The sequence below is a fragment of the Vipera ursinii genome (assembly GCF_947247035.1).
Source record: "Vipera ursinii genome assembly, chromosome: 2".
NCBI lineage: Eukaryota > Metazoa > Chordata > Lepidosauria > Squamata > Viperidae > Vipera > Vipera ursinii.
This window is the reverse complement of record NC_139513.1, coordinates 225,040,637-225,066,360: the sequence shown is the minus strand read 5'-3', so window position 1 is coordinate 225,066,360 and position 25,724 is coordinate 225,040,637. Positions and strand designations below refer to the sequence as shown.

The window sequence follows — 25,724 nt, the reverse complement described above, 5'->3', positions numbered from 1 at the left end:
AGATGCAACTACAAACATATAAACACTGTCTTCTACGGGTTGAAAAATGTATATCTCTACTGAATACCGCTGTAGTTGTACAAATGCATGACCAGCATAATCCAACTCCTATCATGCAATATAGGTAGATTTAATTTAATTTAATTTTAATTCCATTTATATCCTGCCCTTCTCTGAAGACTCAGGGCGGCTTACAAGCTTAGCAGTAGATCTCGAGTTCCAACCACAATCGAACCCAAAATTTATGTTGCTCAGTGAAACATTTGTTAAATGAGTTTGCCATTTATGACATATCTTGTCACAGTTGTTAAGTGAATCATTGCATTTGTTAATTTAGTAACACAGTTGTTAAATGAATCTGGATTCCCCATTGACTTTCCTTATCAAAAGATTGCAAAAGGGATCACATGACCCCAGGATGCTGCAACGGTCATAAATACGAACCAGTTGCCAAACATCTGAATTTTTATTATGTGACCATGGGGACGCTGCAATAGCCGTAAGCATGGAAAATGGCCATAAGTCACTTTTTTCAGTGCCATTGTAACTTTGAACAGTCACCAAATGAACTGTTGTAAGTCAAGGACTACCAGTACATAATGACAAAATATAAGATGATAAGGAGCTTGAATTCACGAGACAGATTGGGTGACCTTTAGAAGCTGCAGCCTGATACAAAGCATTAGAACAACGGTTTTGCTTTTTTCTCTCTCTCTCCACAAACCAATGCAAAAGGTTTGCTCAAGGTGGGAAGAGATCTTGCCGTCATATTGGCAGCAGTTTTCATCCATTTTACTGTTCTGAACTGATAATTCACTTACTAGGGTAAAATGAGGACTTTTGATGTGTAATTCCTTTTGCTTGAGTTGAGCCTTTGATGAGACCTGTGAGGTGCTGGCTGTGGCTCAGAAGGCATGAGAGGTTGGTTTCCAAGGCAAATTGTTGCCAAACTCACTTGCTAAATGTGTGAAAGGTGATGGGTGAGCCTCTGGCCATAATCAGGAGCATCAGTGTTACATGCAGGTGTCTAATCATAATGCAATAAAATCACTGGTGGGATTCAAATACCTGAACAACCGATTGTCTTATTGGATGCAGGTCTGGGCCTCCAAGGCCTAGAATGGATTTCTGGAACTGGCATCCACGCACTTCCAGTGGGCCGTTCTAGGCCTGGGAGGCTTCCTCCTGGCCTCCGAGGCCTAGACTGGACTTCTGGAAGCAGTGTCCATTCTGCCAAACTGGTGCGAACCGGCTCAATCCCACCACTGAATAAAATGTACTCTGCTACTTCTGCTATTCTCTGGATGTACCTTACCAACTCCTTGGATGCATTTAATCTTCTGTCCTTTTAATGCTTTGGAGTATGTTGAGGGTGTTGGTTCTCACTTCAGCTTTTGTAAACCTTTTTTTTCCTTTCAAAAGGAAAAAAAATCACCTAAAACATTTAAATAATTAAGCATAAATAAGTGCAAGATCACAAGAGGGTTAAAACCCGTGTATTACATGTGGTGCAGCCAATGAATGGCCTCCCTGTTGCCATGGAATCCCGAGCTTGATGAAAAAAAACATGTTTTGAGAGCTTTCCAGAAAGCCATAAGGATTGGGGCTAGCCCCCCCCTCAGGGGTTTGAAGTTCCAAAGGAGAGGGGCTACGGCAGAAAAGGTTCATCTCCTAGCTATCATTACGCCTCTCCTGCCAGATATGTTGGGATGCATTCATGTAATCAGGGAGAGGCAATCCCTCAAATAACCCGGCCCCATGCCATGTAGAACTTTAAAGGTCAAAAATAGCACCTTAATTTGGACTTCATCTTATCACTTGACTTATTTCGTAGACTTGCATCTGTATGTATTACACACACGCATGATTTTGTTTCCTTCTCAGGGATTTTATGGTCAATGCTTTGGAGAAGATCGCATTGTTGTGATCAAAGACTCTATTCCTGTCAAAAAGAACAAGTTAGATCCCAGAAAGGTATGGTAACACTACTTCTAACTCTACAGTTAGAAATCTTTTATTTTGCAGTAAAAAAAACCTAAAGTCTGAACCTAAATTAAGGCAAAAAGTTTGTCCAAATGAAAAGAGAGCACAGTCTGGGAAGGCACCAGCACATTCTTACAGCAACCAGATGCCTATGATGAACCCTCCCAGGATAGTTTGACAGAGAGAGACTATAGTTCAGTCTTGTCTTACACAGATCCTGTCTTACACAGAGGGTGCTGGATTGGTAATGAATGTCAACTAAATAAGAACAGAATCCAAGACATGTACAACAAATACCTTCTCTTTTTCATGTGTGATCCTCTTTAGCTTAAGCTTGATAATAATTAACCTATGAGACCTTACTTGGTGCAGCAGTAAAGGCATCACACTGGAAACCAGGAGACTGTGAGTTGTAGTGCCACCTTGGGCATGAAGCCAGCTGAGTTATCTTGGGCCATCACTCTCTCTCTTTGCCTAGCAAGCTGACGAACAAACTATTTCTGAAAAACCTTGCTAAAAAATCACGGACCACTCCAGGCCGTAACCAGGAGGCAACACCGAGGTGAAGACCTCAAATAATAATAATTATATCCTGTGACAATAACTTCAGCACCACCAAACAACCACATTGCCTTTCTCAGGTCCTTGGGAAAGACTCGATAGGTGGATAAAAATCTCAAATCCAGTCTATATTTCTGACTGACTGTGTGATGAACCATAGTAATAACTAACATAATTTGCATAAAGATTTACCCTCTTTTCCTTCTCCCCAGGCCTATATACAAATTACTTTTGTGGAACCATACTTTGATGATTATGAGATGAAAGGCAGAGTAACCCCCTTTGAGAAAAACTTTGGTCTTCGACGATTTATGTACACCACCCCTTTTACTCAGGATGGGCGTCCACGAGGAGAGCTGAGCGAGCAGTATAAGCGGAAGACCATTTTGACCACAATGCATGCTTTTCCTTATATCAAAACTAGAATCAATGTCATTCAAAAGGAGGAGGTAATGCATGTTTCTTAAGAAGGAGCAGTGAATCTGTAGCTTCAGGGCTGAATTGGGCTTTTCAATCACTTTTTCCCTACTTTTGGAGTTACTTCTGATCGCAACGGTTGAAGATACAATTTTCAGTCATTTTAAGACAAGGAAAAACTATTTAAACTATATAGTGCTTAACTTTATAGTGCACAGGTTACAATACCTGCAAAATGCTAAGATCCCTAAATGGCAACAGAGATATACAGAAAATGCTGGGTCACTGTTGCCTTCTGCTAAGTAACCTTGATGCTTTGCAGACCAGACATGGTAGTGCAAGTCCTTAAAAAGGTATTAGAGGTAAGACAAAGTAAATCTTTCAAATTCTTGGTAAAAAAAAAAAACAACTCCGGTGTACCTGTGTGACCTTCCCCACTCTGGGGCCCTATGCTTGTCTTCCAGACTTTTATTTTATTAATCTCTGCATTTTCTTTATGAATGGACTATCTTTATCCATCTTTGGTTTCAGTATGTGTTGATGCCAATTGAAGTAGCAATTGAAGACATGCAAAAGAAAACACTTGAGCTAGCAGTTGCCACCAACCAAGTGCCTCCAGATGCCAAAATGCTCCAGATGGTCCTTCAGGGTTCTGTGGGAGCCACTGTTAACCAGGTACATAAGGATAAATAACAAAATACTTATGCTTTGCAAAGTACTATTTTTCTGTTCAGCCTTACTGGCATATTGGGAAAACAATAACAATGAAATTGTCATAAATATATATGTACATGCCCATTCTGGAAATCAACTAAGTTTTCATAGTTGCTCGTATCATCCAATAATTCCTGAGTTTCTACCAGTAGTATAATCTATTGGCATTACTTTCTGATCTAGGTTATCAGTGCTACCATTAAGTAGATTCCTGATGCTGATTTTCTTTTTATTTTGCCCCATTCTATTGCAACTGGGATTCCCTGAAAGTTCATTGCCCAATAAAAAGACCCTTTTGTTCTTTGCCTTCTACTGGATGTTATATGCTTATGTAGTTCCCTAATACAGTAAAATGTTATTCTAATAAGGGACCACTAGAGGTAGCTCAAGTGTTTCTCGCGGAGATTCCAGATGATCCAAAACTTTACCGACATCACAACAAGCTGAGATTATGCTTCAAAGAGTTCATAATGAGGTAAGTAAATTGGACAGAGAAATCAGTTAATCTTGTAATTACCCTGAGTGGGTCTGTACTAGCAAATCTGGGTGTGAGATGGCTTCATAATAAGGGCTAATCATTCAATCCAATGAACCCCCTAGGCTTATTGTTACAGAGATAAAATGAAGAAATAACCTCATATTAGTGGCTTTAAGCTTCTACAGAAAAGGTGGGAGAACACATCTAACAAGTAAAAGGTCACAGCATCTTCATTGCATTATAGAATAATCATCAATAAAGGATATTTCTACATTTATAGAAGGAAAACTAATAATGAGATTGCCTCTGATTATAACTTAAGAAGTATGTTACTTCTTCATATTCATCTTTCCCCAACCTACTTTTTCAGAATGAGGTCACTAAAATATGTATCCAGGTCAGGGGCTTGATATTACTACACATGGCTTAATGTAGGTATGTAAGTGTAACCCATCGTCAAGTAAATGGTTTTTTCCATCATTTGGGCAACAGGTGTGGAGGAGCACTGGAAAAAAACCGGCACCTGATTACCCCTGAGCAAAAAGAATATCATAAGGAACTGAAAAAGAACTATGAGAAATTGGAAAACAGCCTCAGACCAATGATTAGGAGGAAAATCCCAGAGCTATATAAACCTATTGTGAAATTTAACAGTATTTCAAGGTATTAAAATAATACTGTATTTCAAATGCTGACTGTGTCAACAATGTGTCCCACAAGAATGAGGAGCATCCAGTTAGGATCAGGTCATCAGAATTATTATATAGTGTCTTAATAAAATTGTATTTGCACAATAAACTGAGATAATCCTTATATGCAGAAAAGGAACTTTAACCTATTCCTGATTTAAGTTACAGTTGCTACACGGAGAATATATCCTGTCTCCATACATGCCGAAATGTATTCCTGTGATACAGCAGATATAATTCAACTATTTCTAAATTGAAAAGGAGTTATGCTTTTAAAGAATTAGCCTAGATAAAGAAATGTAAAAGAAGGCAAAACCTATTGAGGTTTTCCCCCATATTCAGTATTTTCCAGAATTTTTGCCTGATTTGCATTTCTATTTTTACATTTCTGTAGAGGTAAATTTTCTCTATATCCTCTGGATTTTAATGATATCAATTTTATATCATAGCTATCTAGATTTAAATGCTACATTATATGAACATAGTATTCAATTTTGAATAGATCACATCTTTTCTTACAGTTTTTCCTATATAAGTTGGTACACTGTACAATATGTTACAGTAATATATAGCTATATTATCAGTCATATAATAAAAGAAGTATATTGAATAATAAATGCTTCTCAATATATATTAATATATTTTTGAGAACTTTGTTATTTGATTATCTTTCTAAAATCTCTCTCGCTTTCTCCGCACATTTCCATTTCCACATTTTAAAATTATTTTATAATTGTTATTCATTTCAGAGATTCTTTCAAGAATTCTAGTATAAGGAAGTATGAGCTGCCCACACAGAACTCTTAAGAATAATAATCTTATGAAAACAAGCAATCCTTCGGCAACAGAACCAAATGAAGGAAGTTACTGGCTGGTGTGCCATGTAGAAAGAAGCCCTTCTCACAATTCCTGATGAACACATTTTGTCAATATCATGACCAGCAATTGTTACAAATGAGTCAAAATGTCCATTGGCTGCAAGAGAGCAGACAGCTGAGATTTTTTTCCAGTTTATTCTTGCATTTTCTCCAGAAATATAAAGGCCAGTTAATGATGTTGCACTGTCTTCCCTCTTTATATGTTTGAATATCGTGAAGACTACTTTGCTGATCTTTGATCATAGAAGTTCTATGAAAATGACCAGAATTAATATAAAGAGCATTTAACTTAATCAAGGATAGCATTCAAATTATATAGCCAGATTCTCTAGGGAGTGCAAATATCAACAGTAAGGTTTAATTAAACAAGATTTAGTTTAAGTAAAATCTGATTGAGTTCAATAGGTAAATTATGAATATGTACAATTGGAATTTGTTGCATGAAATCAACAGTCTTAAATGCTTGACTGGTAGCATTGCAACGGGCCTGTTAAGCAATTATATCATAGAAGCTGAGGTTTTATTTTATCAAAAGCATACAAAAGCAAGGTAAATAAACTTGAAGAAATAGGATTTGATAACAATGGAGAGCCCATCTTAATTACATTTTTTTTACTATTATAGCTACGTTGTTATGTACATTGTTATATAACAATGTGAACTCACAGCTGCCAGTTCTATAGCTGGTGCTGGCCTTCATACACATGAGTTACTATTATTATTATAAAACTAGTAGTTAGATTTATTATAATTTTAGAAATATGAAGTGCTTCTTGATAATCCCATATTTCTGAATATTTGGTAAAAATATTTTTTTCTGTTACATACCTGTGTATATGTATATAGTGTTGTGAAATATCCAAGTCTTTAAGGGCAACTAAATATTTTGGCACTTTTATACTTAAAGATCTAAAATTGGTATATACAATTTTTTAAGATAAAATAAAATATTATTTTAGTATGAAACCTCCTTATCTGAGTTCTGATTCAAATATGGTAGCACTATACTATCCTCTTTAATCTTCCAAACTCCATGTTTGAAAAAGAAGAATGTAAAACAAGACTTTGACAAATGTCAGCTGCTCTAAGCGACATATGGTATAGGGCAGGGATCTTCAAACTTGGGCCTTTTATGACTTGCGGACTTCAACTCCCAGAATTCCTCAGCCAGGAAGTGCCTGGCTGAGGAATTCTGGGAGTTGAAGTCCACAAGTCATAAAAGGGCCATGTTTGAGGACCCCTGGTATAGGGTTTCCTGCCTGAGCAGGGGGTTGGACTAGATGACCTCCAAGATTCTAATTTTTATTATTATTATTATTATTATTATTATTATTATTATTATTATTATTATTATTATTATTATGTTCATTAGCAATAGGAAGCTATATGCAGTGCTTGACATTACATTGCTGTGGTACTCTTGGACCTAACACTGGTGCTCTTTTTCAGTGCAGGTATTTCTTAAGACATTCATTTAGCAATTGTTTGAAGTTATAACAGTGCTGCAAACAGTGACTTAACTCCTTGCACTTATAATCATTGTAGCATCCTCACTCACATATTCACAATTCGCGTGCTTGGCAACTGGCATGTGTTTACAAGGATTGCAGGGTCCTGGGGTCACATGATCACCATTTGTGTCCTTCCCAGCCAGCTTCTGGCAAGCAGAGTCTTTGGGAAAAGCTGGATTCACTTAATTCATGCTTGGTTTTGCTAAAGGACCACAGCAAAAAGTTATAAAATTGGGCACGGTCACATGATGGCTCACTTAAGAACCACATCACTGTTGTTGTTAGCATATGGATGTTTATGATTGTTTTCTGTTTTTATACCCTGTACTTAGCTCTGGGAAGTGGGGGGGGGAGCGGGGAGGGGCAGGGAGGGATAGGTAGGGGAGGGGGAGGGGGGATTGTTAAAGGGAAAATGTATTTTAAAACTTTTCAATAAAAAAAAAGAACCACATCACTTAACAATGGAAGTTCTGGTCCCAGCTGTCATAAGTTGAGGACTATCTATATCTTTACATCTTCATTTTTTTCCAGACCAACTAAATATGAGCATGCAAATGGCTCTACATCTGAACAAAACCTTAGAACAATGGACAGGGTAATATGTAGCCAATATGCAATTCTCTACTGTAGATTATATCTCAGAATTGCTGATTGGGCATCAGTATTCAGCTAGCTAGCTTATTCTTCTGTTACAAATTGCTCTCTTTAACTTGAAACGAAAGTAGCTGAATTGAACTAAAAAAAAAGCAAGTAACCTTATTTACTACTATTCTAAATAATACATTAAAGGTCCACAGAAGCTTCTTTAAAGTGGCATTATTATTAATCATGTTGTATTGTCAGTTGGGCAAAGCAAACAGTGAGGTCATTTCCTAAAAACTAATAATTTAAGGGTCTTGGCATGTATCAGCAAAGTGTCTTTTTTTTAGTACTCTCCCTTGAAGTATTTTGGAATATCTTCAAGAATACAAAATCAACACTGAATGGAGAAAGGGACCTAACACATTCCATTTGTTCACTCCTATGTCTAGCTTTGCCATTTGTTTGTTTTTTATAAATAGCTGTGGAAAATCTCAAGGCAGAGAGAAAAGAAAGTCAACCACTTTACCTGTCCTAACTAGCCTGTATTTTATTAAAATACGTACACATACAATGTGATGAGCCAGTGGGACAGATTCTTCACATGACATCTGACAAACTTGAATCAGGTTGCAATGTTTTAAATTTTAACCTCTATGTCCTGTTTTATGTCATAATATTTAATTTGTACACTGCCCAGAGTTTTTCTGTGAGGGAGATGGGTGGTTTCAAAATTTGATAAATAAAAATAAGTACATTTTAAAGTTGATATAAATATTAGTAATAGCTGGATTGTGCCTTTATTAGCATGAAGTGAGACCTTACAGCTTACAAAATCTTATATATAACTTTCTGAGCCTATTGTCTACAAAAAGAAGCAGCTGGCTGACCTTATTTGAGTTCAGAAGATAAGGAGGGTTAGGTCATTTAAGACATGGATGGGTACCGAAACTGGCTAGAAGGAGACTTTGTCCTGATGTATAAAAAGGCATCTTCTGGTTGCAGAGTCTATTTTCCCCTTGGTTCTATCATAACTCTGATTGATTTTTTATATTGATAAACTGTTTTTTTGTACAATAAAATTAGTGCCAATTAATATAACCAACAGGTTTCATTAGGTATGGGCAAGAATCATTTATTTATTTCAAAAATTATTTGTTTCTATCAATAAAAGTTACTGCTGAGTGGTTATGCTCAGGCCTTCCCTTCTGTAATCCTAACACCACGGCTAGTTCCTTAATGAAAACATCTGGGGTAGGTGCAAATCACAGACATCGAAAGACAGGGAAAAATCAAAAATAGGAAAAGAGAGCTAGGAGATGAATTGGGTCTCATAAGTAACAATTACATGTTTGGCACATAAATCTCCCACTAGAGTTTTAGGTTGTTGTTTTTTTACTTATTGAATAATTAAAATGTTGTGTCCTTCCAGTCCCTACTTCTGTTTTCAAAAAAAGAAAAACTCCTTTACCACGGCTATAGAGCAGGGATGGGCAACAATGTCAAGTTTTGGACCTATGGACTTCAACTTCCAGAATTTCTGAGGCAGCAGAGCTGGCTCAGGAATTCTGGAAGTTAAGGTCCATAGGTCCAAAACTTGCCATTGTTGCCCACCCCTGCTCTCTAGCCTTGGTAAAGTTTACAGATCATAAAGCTGCCATAGGTGCCCAACCCTGCTATAGAGTGGTAATATCTTTAGCAAGCTTCTAGGCCTCACTACTTTCTCCTGGCCTTCTGGATTTGCAATTAAGTCTTATAGTTCAGAGTTCCCCAACCTTTCTGGCTTTGCAAAATGGCGGGGGGGCGGGGAGAGGGGATGGTTCCGCGCAAGCAGCCAGCAAATGCGCTTGCAAGCGCAGCTCCATTTGCACAAACAGCATGCATGTGTGTGCCTGCCGCTCATGCAAATAGAGTGCATGTGCACGCTCTCACCCACTGTTCGCACAAGTGACGATGCGTGTGCATGCACCTAGTTGCCTGCCATTTCTACAGCCTGGTTGCAAATAGCTCACAGCCCACTAGTGGGCCACAGCCCAGAGATTGGGGACCCCTGTTGTATTTAATAGGAAGATGCATGTTAGATTTTTGTCTTCCATTCGATTGTGTCTGCGTTGAGACTGCCTGGACAAGTCCTTGCAATTTTCTTGGTGAGGTTTTTCAGAAATGGTTTGCCAGTGCCTTCTTCTAGGGCTGGAAGAAAGTGATTGGCCTAGTTACTCAACTGGCTTTGTGCCTAAGGTGGGACAAAAATTCAAAGTCTCCCAGTTACTAGCCTGATGGTTAACCACTATACCAAGCTCACTCTTGTTATTTGCCATTTAGCTATCTGGGGTATTTTTATGGAGCATACTTCTGCAATCTATTCTTTTTCCTTTTGAGGACTGTTGGGAATGGAAATGAGATGGAGTACAAGTTATTTTAAAGTTGCAAGGATGCAAGATGAAGTGGAGGACTCCGAAGAAGAATCAGATAGAGAGAAGGAAGCTGTTTTGATACATCCCCAGAAAGACACACAACCTTCCTAGTTCAAGAATCTACCCTCTGGAATAAGGTACCCCTTGAGATCTGTGTGGCTCTCTGCCTAATGCCATTCCAGAAGACCTTGAAGACGTGATTATTCTTGTTGGACAAGTTTTCGCAAATGTTCTGTTTTGAGTGGTTGTTTGCCATTTGGATTATTTATAGCCTATTGTGTTCTTCTTTGTTTCAGTTTGATGTTGGGAGCCACCCAGAATAATTTTGGAGTTAAGCACTTAAATATAACAAAAGAAATAAATAAGCTTTTAGGCCAACCACCTCTTTCCACTTGATTCTGAGGGCATCATTACCAAACCTGCACCAAGGCAAAATGCCACTGGAGCAAATATTTGCAACATTGTCTAGCACAGGGGTCCCTAACCCCTGGTCTATGGACCAGTACCGGGCCGTGGCATGCCAGCAACCAGTCCACACAAACAAGGAAAACCCCATCTGCAGGATACAGGCACACCAAACCATGCCCCCTCTGGTATGTGGAAAAACCTCTCTCCATGTAACCGGTCCCTGATGCCCAAAAGGTTGGGGACCTCTGGTCTAGCAGGCCTTTCGAACACACGAGATTTCCTGGGGAAAAAGAGTTAAACCATCAAGGCTAAGCCAGAAGCCATTTAAAAACCACCATAGTTGTGTACAGACAACATGGTAAGCTGTAACCAAACAGGTCACTGTATACTTTAATATGTTGTATGAAATGGACCTCTGCCATCTTTTAGCTCCTAGAATACCTTTCTCAGTTAAGCTAAAACTAGATAAACCTCATTATAGCTTTGTGCATGGATTCTCTAACTGTAGCCCACAACCACCCTCGGGGAGGTGGGGGGGCTTTTTTTACCTGATCTGGCTTGCATAGGCAAAATGGTAGTATTATTAAAACTCAGACCTATTTTCCCTGGCCAACTTGCAGTGGATTTGCGCAAAGTAGAGAGCAAAACCTGGAGGAAGTTTTGAGAGAGAACTAAACCAGTAGGTCTAACCACTTGTCAAACACTCTATCATATCTCTCTCCTATCATCTCTATCTCATCTGTATGTCTGTCTATCATTTATCTATCATTACTACCCTAAAATGTAGGTAAATTAAAAATTAAAAATGATCAATCTACAAGTAGTGCTGATAAATGTAAGCCTCAGTCAAAAAAATGTGATGAGTTACATTTCTTTTAGAAAGTTGGATATTACTTGTCCAACTTCAAACCCAAAGAATTTATCAGCTTTAGTTATGAGAAGGGAAGCACACAAATTCATTTATCATTTCTGTGTATATGGGGTGGGGGCATAATCTGATAAAGGCTCCTAATTTAGTGTCTTGTGCAAACTAATTGTACATACTCTCTCAGCTTCAGACAGCTGCTTTTAGTCAAGGTGGTCTAATCTGGCCTTCAATTCCATCTGTCTCTTTTCAGAGCTCTTCAAAGTCCTGTTCTTTGCTTAAATCCTTTCTATCCCACATAAACTCACAGTAATGGAAGCAAACCATCTGAGTAGATGTTTGTATTTTTAATCATCCCTACCTTAGATTGTACACATAAGGGAGAAGTTCAGGATAACATCAGCAGAAAGCTGGTTCAGCGTATATTCTGATTTCTTATGGTTGCCCCAGGAGTTATACAATTTAAAAATATATTCCACATTTCAGGATATTCTGCTATTACATTAAGAATTTACAAAAAATGATATACAGTAATGAGGATTTGAGGGTTGGGGGTTGGGAAGACAACAGCCATCCCATTTCTCCACCCCATCTAGTCAATCCTTGACTTCTTTAGGTTTGTTGAATACATATACTTTATCAGAGTTATTAATAATCAGAGGCAGTTATTTATGTTTTGGTAAACACCAATAAGAAAGATTGAGGGCAATAGAAGAAGGGGACGACAGAGAATGAGGTGGCTGGATGGAGTCACTGAAGCAGTAGGCGTGAGCTTAAATGGACTCCAGAAGATGATAGAGGACAGGAAGGCCTGGAGGAACATTGTCCATGGGGTCATGATGGGTCGGACACGACTTTGCAACTAACAACAACAAAACACCAATAAAAGCTCTTAATGGAAAAATGAGAGAATTTAATTAATTTATTTAATAAATAAAACTGATAATCAAGACATTTAGGGTGATGATTGCAGCTGTAACATTATCTGCCATGATCAATTCACAAAGATTTGCAATACTGTAGTGAAAGTTGTAATAAGACTAAAAAATGTTAATGACCCTGTCAGTTGTATTAATTTAAAATCAATTTATGAGCAAATTTTAAAATTATTCAACAGTCATTTTAGAAAATGAGAAAAAAATAAATTCAAAAGCAATATGGAAAAGATGAAAAGAAATAAGTTTTTTAAAAATTTCTTTATTCCAACCTTAGAAAACAGAGTAATTATGATTAGAGTTATACTGAACAGAGACTGAATAAAGAAAAAAAGAACTCTTGTTGAAAGCTATATCTTATAATGGTATGATTGCTGCAAAAACAGTAAACAAAAATAAGCATTAACTAAAGTGATTGGCCTGAGGAAAAACAGAAAGGGTGAAACAAGGACTTAAAATCATGTTTAATTGCAAATGGAGGGGATAAAAGAGAAAGCCTACGCTGTGTCCTTATGCATGAGATGAAAAAATAAGATTTTGAGAATGCAGATGAGGAAACATTTCAAATGTTGACAGATCTACAGTTTGAAAAACTCTTGAGGCAAGCTATGGATGATACATTCATTAGAATTCAATAACAATCAAAGCTGATATGTCACAAATTGGAAACTGATCACTAAATTGTGAATTTAATTTTAGTTACAGATTTTTAAAGACCCCTTCAAATAGGTTTGGGGAAAATGTAAGAAATACTTGTTTTATATTGATAATCTATAACACTAATCAGGCAACTGGCTTCTCCATAACAACTTGTGAGTGGGCTTGACTGAGAGTGATTGGTTCAAGGTTACCCAATGAGCTTCCATGGTTGAGAACACATTAGAATCTGCATCTCACCTCTCTTTAACCGCAACATTACATTGAATCTCACAACATTGGCTTGATGCTGTATGAATGAAGACATTAGAATGTATAAACAGTGATTTATGTTGCCATGCACTTTTTGTCTCAGTCATTGAAAACTAGTGTGTTGAGAGATATTGGACTGGCTATAAACAAAAAAAATGAACAAATGAACAACCAGACAAAATCAAAATATAAAAACACTCTTCTATCTGTGGTCCATAATTTCTGACATTATCAGGCTGGGAGTTATGAGAATTGAAATCCAATTTATCTTTTGCCATAAACATGAAAAAGTCCTCATCCCTAAGTATCTGACAGAATTTTAGTAAAAGTGGTTGAGCCACTAAATGATGAATATTATGGTACTTTCAGTGTAATAATTGGCTCAGACCGATAACCCAATCAGATGAAAAAAAGCCTTGTAATAGAATATAAAAAGTGATGTTGTGCTTGTTTCTATATTAGCTATAAGCAAGGAAGATACTCAAAAGAAAAATAAAGCCATGCAGCTATTTACAAGAGCTCAGAGGTGTTGACCAGAGCTGCTGTGGCTATAGCAAAGCACCGAATGAAAAGATACCTATCATTAACTCCAAGAATATTTATTTGGAAAATGAACTAAGATCATATTGATGTGTAGTACAAGAGAATTTAGCAAAATGTAACATATTCAACCCAAGATTGTTAAAACAACTCATAACATAGCTTGATGTGTTAGTTTATATAAGTGTTGCATTGAGTTTGTTTGCACATGAGATATTCCTGAGATTATTTTATAAAGAACTTATATGAAATTAATGGGAAATAGGGGAGGAAAAAGTGTACAGTAGAAGGGGAAAAAAAAGAAAAGCATTTGATTTCCAACTCATTTTAACGCAGCATAATAAGATAATAACGAAGAACCTCAACTTTTTATTTTTACCGGTATATAAAATATATTTTATATATACTTTTGTTTTTACTTGGAAACCACTTCTGGACTTTCTGCTTGAGATGGGAAAAAATGAAACTTAGATTATGGGTTTTGCTGATACTGTTATAGAAATAGCTAGTATATATTTCTACATAAAAGTAAAAAGTTGAGGCTATACTGTATATTATTACTTTGTTGTACTGCCTCTGAAACTTCTGAAGAACATTTTTTTCACATTTCCAGGAAGCTACAGCCAAATATTTGAAGGCTTTTTTTCTCAAGTTCTTTTTCGGTTTCAGGTATTAAGAACACTGAAGAAGATAAATTATAGGTTGCAGAGGACCCTCCATCGGATGTCTTTAAAGTGCTTCAGGCTTTGAGTGCTTGTGAAAATAAACATTAAAAGTTTGTTTTAGATTCTTCCACCTTTCCTTTGGCACACATCAGGGGTTCTTAAAGAAAAAAAAATGCTTGAGAGAAGGAACATATTTTCCTCTGTACTTTTTAAGAAAAGGGAATATATTCCTCTTATATAACTCCACTATCCAGTTTGCCTTAAAGTAAATTCTCTTAAAGAATTCAGCTTCCCGAGTTCCTGCCTTGGATACCAGAATGTACACCTGGAAGAGGGGAAAAAAATAGAAAAGAAGTTATCTTGGCCTTTGTTTTCTCCAAAATATACGTAGAAAATAAACTTGTAAGTTGGCCTTTATGAATCCAATTACAATTCCTAAAAGCTCAGGGATGAAATAGGTTGTTTATGTTTACATATGTAATAATAGGATAAAAACATCACAATATAGAAATACAAACTTGTCAAGTAAACCAATTGAGCACAGCAAGGATCCTAAAATCCTCTAGATCATGGGTGTCGAACTCTCAACGTCACATGACGTGTCACGATGTATCATGACTTTTTTCCCATTGCCGGCCATGGGGTGGACATGGTTTTGGTGTGACGCATCCGGCCCGTGGGCCAGCAGTTTGACACCCCTGCTATAGATTAACTTACACAATACAATTATTACTAAATGCTATAAATATTTCAGTGAAAAAAAACAAGATTCTGACCCAAACAGCATGAAGAGCCTTGGTGGGCTAATGCCTCCTTAAGTAACACCAGCTGCCTGCAATTAGTGCAGGTTCGAGTCCCACCAGGCTGAAGGTTGACTCAGCCTTCCATCCTTCTGAGGTAGGTAAAATGAGGACCCAGACTGTTGGGGGCAATAAGCTGACTTTGTAATAATGCCGCTTGGGGGGGGGGGCGAAAGCCCTAATAAGCAGGCATATACATAGAATGAAGGCTACTGCTAAGCACATTGATTTGTGCTTAAGATTGTAAACCGCCCTGAGTCTTCGGAGAAGGGCGGGATATAAATGGGATTTAAAAATATATATATTTGTGGATTAGAATTTGTGTCATTAGCTGCAAAAATTACAAGAAGTTTCTATAGAATGACATAAAATTGCAAACTTAAATGAGCTTTTCTGGATTTTTGGACAGGGCTACTTGTTAGAAAAATATCATTAAGTGCCGTAGTGACATTGCCCTCATATTGTATTGAACCCAATATTTTTATTTCGTTCCCCTTAAGTTTCCTTAGCAAGAGCATTTCTATTAAACAGACAAATTAAGCAGGTTGTTGTTGTTGCAAGCCAACGAATTCCCATATTGCTTATTTTTAGGAATGTGCTCCCCTTCATGTTTTTAGTGTGAATGTTTTCTTGCTTTGGCCCTTTAATCTGGATGACTGTTTCATCCCAGTTTGATGCTATGAGGCTGCTTTCATTCTGCTGTGTTCCAGTGTGGTGAGAAACCTCTGGAAAAGTTAGATCTCCTTGAAATTAATAAGTGCATCTCAAGATGAGAGGTGCTTATGAATGTCAAATGTGAGTATATCTATATTCCTATAATAATTATGAACAAGCAGTATTCTTATGGGGAGAACAAAGCTATGGAACTATGGAATCTAACACACCTTAGAGAAGTTGACAAGGTGGTTAGTTGTCAAACTCATTACGTTGAAATGTAAAGTAGGTAAATGACCTCAGATGTGATGGCCTTGTCTTACTATCTTGAATTATATCAAGCAGTATGATGATTTTGTACACAGCTAGGCACAAATAACTTTCTCCAAAACTCATTCTCAAGACTCTTCTTCCATTGTGTAAAGCAGGGATCCACAAACTTCCTAGCTCATCAACCTCTTCATGAAGTTCCAGATTGTTTGGCAATCCCCACGTGTTATATGAAAATAATGTAATAAATACTATTTAACTGATACTACTATGGTTGATATGGGAGTGTGGTGGCCTAGCGGTTAAGATGCTAGGCTTGTTGATCAGAAGGTTGGCAGTTCAAAACCCAATCACTGCGTGACAGGGCGACTTCCCAGGTCCTGCCAACCTAGCAATCTGAAAGCAAGGAAATGCAAGTTAATAAATAGGAACTCCTTCAAAGGGAAGGCAACAATGTTTCGTGCACCTGGGTGTATTGTCATTCTGGCCATTTGACCACGGGAGCGTCTTTGAAGAACCCTCAGCTAGGAAACAAAGATGAACACTGCCATCTAGAGCTAGACATGGCTAGACAGGGGAAACCTTTACCTTTTTTTTGCTATGATTAATAATAATAACAATAATAACAATAGCAACAACAGCAACAAAAGTAGTAGTAGTAGTAGTAGTAGTAATGGATAGTCCCATTGACCCTTGGGGGTTGATACTTGCCACTTTGGGGTATCCTGGGTAAGGATTTCAAAGGCAGAATCAGACTATATATATGATAGCATACTCATGTGTGCACATGAGAGACACAGAGAGATGCTCACATCATCATAACAACGAAGAGCTTTTTCACCACGACTCTCCAGAACTTTCAAAATGAAAGGAATTACTATTGTTAATAAAGCAAACAAATGATGTTTTCTAATAGTATAGGCAGTTCTGATGTGGGGGTCTTGTTCCTTCCTCTGTAATATTTTATAGCTCAGTAATTATTATGTGCATTCCAGCATTTATGTCAAGTTGCACTCTGGCTGTAGTAATTCCTAATTTTAATTATTGCAAGACAGACCATATCCAAGGGGACTGAAAGTCTTGACAAGATTCTGTTAAACAGAGTAAAGAAAGGAGTTGTACTGTGTTAGGTAAATTATTTCTGGAATGGCATTCTTGTGCATTCATGCACATATCAAGGATATTGTCAAGGCATCGACCCAGTGGGGAGGCCTCGGATAAGATCTAGCCTGTAGCAGCAACCCCACAGCACCACCTGCAAGCCGTGAAAAATAAATAGTGAAAAGTCAAATGTCTGGTGGTTCATTCCACTTCATTATGTCCAATGGCAGGCACACCCTTCGGCCTTTTTAGGTCAAATGCTGAGAATGAAATAGTGAACGGGAAGGCAGAGTGATCATTAGCATTTCTGAAATACTGCATAGTCTATTCTATACAGTAAAAACAAAGCTGCAGAATAATTTAACAGCCAGTGCTGCCACGGTGCTGTTTAGAAAGTTAATGGTTTTCTTAGCCACCTCCTGTGTCCAAGGGGAGGCAGAAAGAGATATGGCAAAAACTGAAAAGGAAAGGGGGGAATTAATGCAGAAAAACCTCAGGCTTTCCACTTCTGGAAAAATGTAACCAGGCATTCTAGAAAAAGGGCTGCAACTCTTCCCCCTATGTCAAATCATGGTACAATAATAGGGTTGAATTGTTTTGCTATGGTCTCTTAATTAAAAGCAGGATCTTCATTTTGGTGGCCCAATTAAGAGCAACAAGGCCTCATTGTCAGGTCGAGGCAAGCCCCAACTCACCATGACCTGCAAGGGCATCGAATGCTGCTGCTGCTTCAGTCTGCGGACTCACCATAGGATGCTGACCTCACCTATTCTGCTATTGCAGAATCTGTTGCTTTCGATCAGGTGTGTCCAACCTCGGCCACTTTTAAGACTTGTGGACTTCCAACTCCCAGCTATGCTGGTTGGGGAATTCTGGGAGTTGAAGTCCACAAGTCTTAAAAGTGGCCAAGGTTGGGCACCCCTGCTTTAGATGATGGAGAACTAGAACTTTTGCTATAATATAACCAGAAACCAAACGTCAAGCTAGACAATAAAAGGAATAATAATCAGGGTAGCTGCCTGTTGATGCTAGGGAAAACTGGCTCATCTTTAGTAATTGCACTACTTCCCTTGATGTCTTTCCATTTCACGCTGCATCCAGTTCTGCCAGATATTCAGGACAAGTTGTTTTTGCTAAAATGCCCATGGCCTTTGAAATGAGATGAAATTGGGTGGCTTCAAACTGCACAAGAAAAACCGTACCACAATTACCTTGTTGGAGCATGGAGATGTTTCTAGGAATAAACTGTCTGAAAACAAGGGCCTATTTTCAGCTGCCAGCTTCAGGCTAAGTTACACACAGGCCCTATTGAAATAGTTTGGATTCAGCATTAATTCTATTTTCACACTGATTTCCAGAGAATTAAAAACTTGTTATGTGACATGCTGAGCAATAAAGCTGAGCAAACATTAATTAATGGATGTGTTTACAACTTCACCTAAATGCAGTCTATATACATAAGATCCAAATCACTGCCAAGGTATTCTGATTTTCTGTGATTAGTGTAATATCTGCCTTGGATTTAGACAAAATTATTCACTTACAGCTAAACAGATTACAGATTTATTGGAGGAAGAAGCAGCCATGGAAATGCAATACAGGCAGTCCTTAACTTACAACCATATGTTTAGTGACTGTTTGAAATTACAAGGGCACTGAAAAAGTGACATGACTGTTTTTCAAACTTATGACGTTGCCGCATCCCCAAAATCATTTTATCAAAATTGTGTTACTGATTTTCTTGCTTGGTCTGCATGATACTGGATTCACTTACTTCTCAGTCTATTAATGAAAGTAGTTTAAATCTCCTTAACCTATACAATTTGATACATTGTTTGGAACTTACCCCACTTCCTTCTAGGCTTAAGGTATCTGGGTTGCAATATTCTGAATGACCAGTAGCTGGCAGCAAAGAGATAGAGAGAAATCTTTGTTGCCATCCAGTGGTTATTCCAATTTTTACAACCCAGATCTGGCAATCTTCATCCTTGTAGCTCTTTGATTCAGATATAGGAATCATGCATGGATGAAATTAGTGGAGGAAATTTCTTAGTGTAAACTTGCCTGATTGTCAGTATTTCACCTACACAACTCTAGGGGCTTTTAAAAACAACAAAGAAATATTCCAGAAATTTGAGGGAGAATTCAATGCTTGCTTATGTTATGTTTCTTCCAGTGAACTTCCCTGTCATAGATTCCTCTCCTACCAAATTCTAGAGTTTTATAAATTACCAGCCAAACAGACACTAATACATGCACCTGAAAAATGTGGAGGAGGGGCAAGCTTTCATTCTTATGTAGACCACAGGTGGGGGCATTTTTGCAGTTCAACGGTAGTTAGGTTAGGGAATGGGACACTGGATGATAATGTTTCCCCTATTCTATTGGTCACCTGGTGCAATGGCATGTGGGAAAGACCATGGGAGAGAGGGTCCAAAGATGCTGCCTTGAGAATAGTCAGATAAGAAGAGAGCATAACACACAGCTGCCTAGTGGGTGGAGCAAGACCATTAGAAGGAACCCTCCCCAAGTTCTCGGACTGTGAAGGATATGGCGGGAGAATTGTAGTTTCAGACTTGTACGAGTCTGATAACATAGCTTTACAGTAAAGTAGAATTAGCTCATCTGGTCCTGTTTCCTGTCTAGTCTACCTGATAAGGCTGACAGTTGGACAATGAAGGCTGATTAGTTATCTTCATAAGTTTTGAATGCTGGGAGGACAGAAACGCTGGAGTTGGGTTGGGGAAACACCTTTTGTAACAATAGTTTCACTGCTCATTTGGAGTACACAGACATTGAATCGGTATTACAAAACTCACATCCTATTGACCTGGGCAAAATGAACAGGAGAGACACTGACACCCATCTGTCAACACAGAAGCTGATTTAACAGCAGTACCTGTCCCTGTGGATGTGGCAGGGTTTTGGAGGGCTTGGATCACTAACCTCACCTTTCTTGGATTTTAAAATCAGAGTTCTTGATTTCTGCTTTGTGTATTTTCCCATAAATGTGGAAGATGAATGAAAAAGAAAGCAAAATTATTAGTAAATGTTTAAACCACATTGCTAATGTAATCAGATTCTGAGTTAATTATGCTATTGCTAAGTGTTTCCCCAAAGTTCTGGTGTGATTTTGCTATCCTTGGGGATATCATATTGTAATTAGAATGATAATCTAATTTGGTCACCTCGATTCAAATAAACGAACCAGTTTCAAGTAATCTGTGCTTTCAGTTGTATGACCTTAAGAGTCATTACTCCTTCAAGGTAAGCATTATTAGAAATCAAAAGAAAATATTAGGATTGAGCAGTAGATTTATATTATTATGAGACACATATATTTAAAAATTTAATACACTCATACGAAAGATTCTGCTTTGTTTTCTAGCAATTGAAAATGTATGCATAAAATATTAATTCAGTTTGAGCTTAAATATATTACATTAAGTGCTTATAATAATCCTGTAAACAAGTCTTATAAAAAATACCCAATGCTGGAACCTAGGTATGGTTTCTAAAGGCATGAGCTCTCAAATTAAAATCCATTAAACAGTTCTCCTGTAATATTTTTAAGTGACATACATTTCGTGTCTTAGGGGCTGGACACTTCATTTGCATCTCCTTAGTACCATCATAGTTGCTTGGTGTAAAATTATGTTAGGCAGTCAAGTTCCGTTATCTTTCACGCTTGAGAATGACAGGAAACTTTACATTTTCAGGAGCAAGGGAAACCCCCCCCCCTTTTTAAAAAAAAGAACACATTTGTTTATGCCAACATTTTAACATGGGAATGGGGGGTAGAGAGGAGTTGTTAGCAGTGGCGGGTACTTAAAAAGTTGAAAAGTGACATTGTCAGGGCTTTTTTTGTCATAGAATGCTCAGAACGGAGTTCCGGCACCTTTTTTGGATGGAACCTTGTAGGGTAGGCAAGGCAGGTTGTATGACATGTGTGAGTTCCAGCACCTTTTTCTTTTACAAAAAAAGCACTGGACATTGTCAACTACAAGAGAAGCTTCCTCTGCAAAGGGACAATCTATGAGTAAGGCTAATAGGGAGAAAAGGTCACAAGATGCCAGGGCCTGACAGGGAGACAGAAAGAAAGCAAGAAAATGGGAGAGACCTTAAATACAACAGCTGAGGCTTTGTAAGTAGTGGCATAATGTGCTTTGCCTGACCAACTAGCAATGAAAGACAAACTTCCTCACATTGCAAGCATTTGTTAAGCCCTTTGTGAGCTTCTTCTTCTAGGCCTATGAATTCACTACTTCCTAATGCTGCTAAACAAAGGGGTTTGCTGGAGCAGAAGAGTAAGTCACCTCTTCCAGCCATCTTGCCTACACTCTCTAAAGCAGGGGTGTCAAACTCGCAACGTCACGTGACGCGTTGCAACGTATCGTGACTTTTTTGCCATTGCCGGCAATGGGCTGGATGCGGTTTTGCTATGATGCATCCAGCCTGTGGGCCAGTAGTTTGACATCCCTGCTCTAAAGCCAGGATACTTGGAAAGCTTGGAGAATTAGAAGTTGGTGTAGCATCATGTTTATGAATCAGAGTCTAACTAACCTTTCTAATTAAGTTGGTACAAAGGTTTTTTTTTGTTGAAAAATATCCACCCTTATAAGCTATGCCAGAGGTCCCCAATCTTTGGGGCACCAGGGACTGGTTACGTGGAGAGAGGTTTTTCCACAGACCGGAGGGGACGTGGTTTTGTGTGTTGTCTGCATCCTGTGGATGGGGCTTTCCTTGTTTGTGCAGCCCGGTACTGGTCCACGGACTGGGGGGGGGGTTGGGGACCCCTGAGTTATGCTTCATTCCAATAAAGACATTTTGATCACCTAACCTGATAAAGAAATGGCATTACAAAGTTAGAACTTAGAACTCAGTGGGGCATATTTCTCGGTATGACTAATTTCCTTTATTTTCTTCATACTTTACCTTGAAATCAACCCCCTTGAATTCTAAGCAGCACGAAACACAGCCTAAGCTGAGGGAAGCTTCAGAAGGATTTTTCAGAAGGGAAGTTTTCCATAGCTGTATAGTTTCTACCCACTTCCAGTATTGACATCAAGGGTCAGATTTCAATCAGAAGAGAGCTGGAAGGGACCCTGGAGGTCTTATAGTCCAACCCCCTGCTCAAGCAGGAGACCCTATACCAGACATGACAAACTCGCGACGTCACGTGATGTCGCGCGACATATCAGAGCTTTTTCTCCACTGCCGGCAATGGGGTGGGTGCAGTTTCCTGGTGATGCGTCCGGCCTGCGGGTTGGCAGTTCGACACCACTGCCCTATACCATTTTCGGGCAAGTCTCTTCTTAAAAACCCACACCACCTGAGGGCAAGTTGTTCCACTGGTTAATTGTCCTCACTGTTAGGAGGTTTCTCCTTAGTATCAGATTGCTTCTCTCCTTGATTAGTTTCTATCCATTGCTTTTTGTCCTGCCTACAGGTGTTTTGGTAAATAAGTTGATCCCCTCTTTGTGGCAGCCTCTGAAATACTGGAATACTGCTATCATGTCAGCCCTAGTCCTTCTTTTCTTTAGCCAAACCCAAATCCTACAACCATCTCTTCATATGTTTTAGTTTCCAGGCCTTTAACCCTCTTACTCTTCTTCGCGCTTTTTCCGAAGTCTCAACATCTTTTTTGTAATGTAGTGACCAAAACTGGATGCAGTATTCCAGTGTGGTCTTACTAAGGCTTTTCAAACAGCATTAAGCAAATTGGCATCTGGTCAAACAGCCAGTTGTAAAATGTAAGAATCAAGGGAAATGACGTATGTCGAGCCAACATTATCTGGCAAAGACAAGAGAATTCCCGCTATATAGGTAACCTGTAAAATATTCCAGCCTAGAATCTCACAGTCTTACACATTCATTAACCAGCATGCCAGACCTTACCTTTAGCACTACGCATCACACTTTAGACCATACAAAATGGTCTAAAAATGAGGTTTTATTCTGTTTAATAGTATTTCATTTCTAAAAGCCTCTATCACAGAAAGAAAGAGGAAGGAAGGAAGAATTAGCTTTAGAGTCAATACCTTCCTTTAGTTTGCTAAAATATAATGGAGGCCAATTATTACCATGACTGATGACCTGAACCTGTCCTATTTCTTCACAAGTATCAGGCAGCAATAGCCAAGGATATATTATTGCTGAAGTTCATTAATTATACAGGCTGCTGGAAAACACGGACATCTGTTGACACCAATGGAAACAGGGACGTGGAGTTGATGTTGTCACAGAAACACAGTAGTTTTCCATCAAGGTCATTGCTGCTCAGGGACATACACGGAAAGAAGATACACGGAGGAGAGAGGGCCAAAGTCTCTTTTAATTAAAATATGAGCAATTCCAAATGTTCTTCCAGCAGTATAAGAACAGCTAAGAATACTGCTTATATTTTAATGCCAGGCTCAGTAAACCAATACACTTAATAAACAGAGATTTGCTAAACAGATGCAAATAAGTTTCCAACAAGGTACCCCTTGATCTCTTCCCATGGATGGGGGAGACCGACTCTAAAAAGGTTAGGCATTTGACAAATGACAAATGGTTCTAATCCAAGTAACCTTAGATTGCAATAAATTGTCTACCTTTTAAGGTGTCCCGAGCCATAGGCCTTGCCCTCATTTATATTTAACCTTGGCACCATCATGCTTTGTCCCCGTCTATTTTCCCTCTTGGTCACAGATGTGAATGGAACAACTTTAAATCATCATTTAGGTATACTGATTTTAAAGCAACACATTTCCCCCCCTTAAGCTGACAAAAACCCCACCTACCTTTAGGGTATGTCATTTCCATAATGGATGTGACTTCAGCTATCTGTGGTGGGGATTATTAGAGGTGGGTGGAGAGGTGTGGACAACACCTGGCCTCGGCCAGCCTCCCCCACATCCTTTGACTCCACTTAAGCCACTGATTGCCTGAGTTCCTTTCAGAGATGTCACCTCCCATCCACCTTTTGACCCCAACTTCTCTACTTTCCAACCAAGTAGAAGGGAGGAGGGAAGAATTTCATTATTTCATCTGGGAAAAAGGTTTTTAACTAGTGCCATTCTGCTTTAAGAGTATTCCAAAATTATTAAATCTCCTCTGTTTGTTTAGAGATGAAAGCTTAACTATTCTGCTTTAACAGGATTCTGGAACTTATTTTTATACGGAGCAGCCCTGATTTTTCCTCACTGCAATGTCCACAAAATGATGAGGCCTTGAATTGGGTTTTTGTTCATTAATGGCCAGTTTCCTTTAGATTTTTCAGTTTCAGTCATGCCCCAAAGCAGAATGAAAGACCTGTCTACACAGCCAAGAGTCAATTCCAGTCATCCTTAGACTATTACACAAAGGGTTAGAGTCTGTTTCTCTTTTTTCCTGGCAGAATTTCTGCCCTGCTGTCTTCAAATGCGCTTCTTTACATTGATTTACGACCATCAGCAAGGCAGTTGTTAAGTGAATTTTGCTCCTTTTTATGATTTATTTTGCCACAGTTGTTAAGAGACTCACTGAAGTTGTTAATGAATCCTGTGGTCATTAAGTGAATCTGGCTTCTCCCATTAATTTTGCTTATCAGAAGCTGTCTGGAAGATCACAACTGGGGATCACACAACCCCAGCATAATCCAGATTGTTGGGGGCAATTATGCTGACTTTGTACTAATGCCTCTTGGGGTGTGCGTGAAAGCCCTAATAAGCAGGCATATACATAGAATGAAGGCTACTGCTAAGCTTGTAAGCTGCCCTGAGTCTTCGGAGAAGGGCGGGATATAAATGGAATTAAAATAAAAAATAAAAATAAATAATCCAATTATCAACCACATGCCAGCTGCCAAGCGCCTGAAGTTTGATCACGTGACCACAGGGATTCTGCAACAGTTGTGTGAAAAACGGCCATAAGTCACTCTTTTCAGTGCCGTTGTAACTTCATTCACTAAATGAATAGTTGTAAGTCGAGGACTACCTCTACAGGAGGAAGGCCAGATAAAACAGTTTAGGGAAGCGAAACAGGGTCCTGAAGTGAGACCTACCTCCTCCTCTTGCAGTTGTCTGTTTGGAGGATGTTTTTGGTGTGGGCTGTGTAAAGCCAGAGGAAAAAAAACAGTAATATTGCCTACAATAGTTGGCACACTCAGAGCAATGCCATTCAGCAATGACTTGGAACACCTTCTGAAGCAAGGAGTGAAATTGGCAACAGAGGCAGTAAGTTTTATGCCGGGATTGTTTTGTGCCGACTCCAGGATGGCTGGATAACAAAGCTGTGCAGATTTTTGGATTCCAAACAGTAGATAGCGGTGCAAACATAGCACTGAAGCAGAACACTTTAAAGCAGCCCTATCTTTTGCAGCCCCAATATT

General features: G+C 38.6%; 1 protein-coding gene across 1 annotated transcript in view; it reads left to right on the top strand.

Annotated features, from left to right (window-relative positions):
- The window catches only part of DOCK8 (dedicator of cytokinesis 8), a gene marked incomplete at its 5' end in the record, with an annotated part of 101,506 nt that extends 94,659 nt beyond the window's left edge, over positions 1-6,847 (top strand). The window contains 6 exons of the mRNA XM_083352568.1: positions 1,885-1,974; positions 2,757-2,993; positions 3,493-3,636; positions 4,044-4,150; positions 4,646-4,816; positions 5,592-6,847. Coding sequence (XP_083208694.1) covers positions 1,885-1,974; positions 2,757-2,993; positions 3,493-3,636; positions 4,044-4,150; positions 4,646-4,816; positions 5,592-5,649 — 807 coding nt within the window. The 3' untranslated portion in view covers positions 5,650-6,847. The remainder of the gene's footprint in view (positions 1-1,884; positions 1,975-2,756; positions 2,994-3,492; positions 3,637-4,043; positions 4,151-4,645; positions 4,817-5,591) is intronic.
- Positions 6,848-25,724: the final 18,877 nt, after the last annotated feature.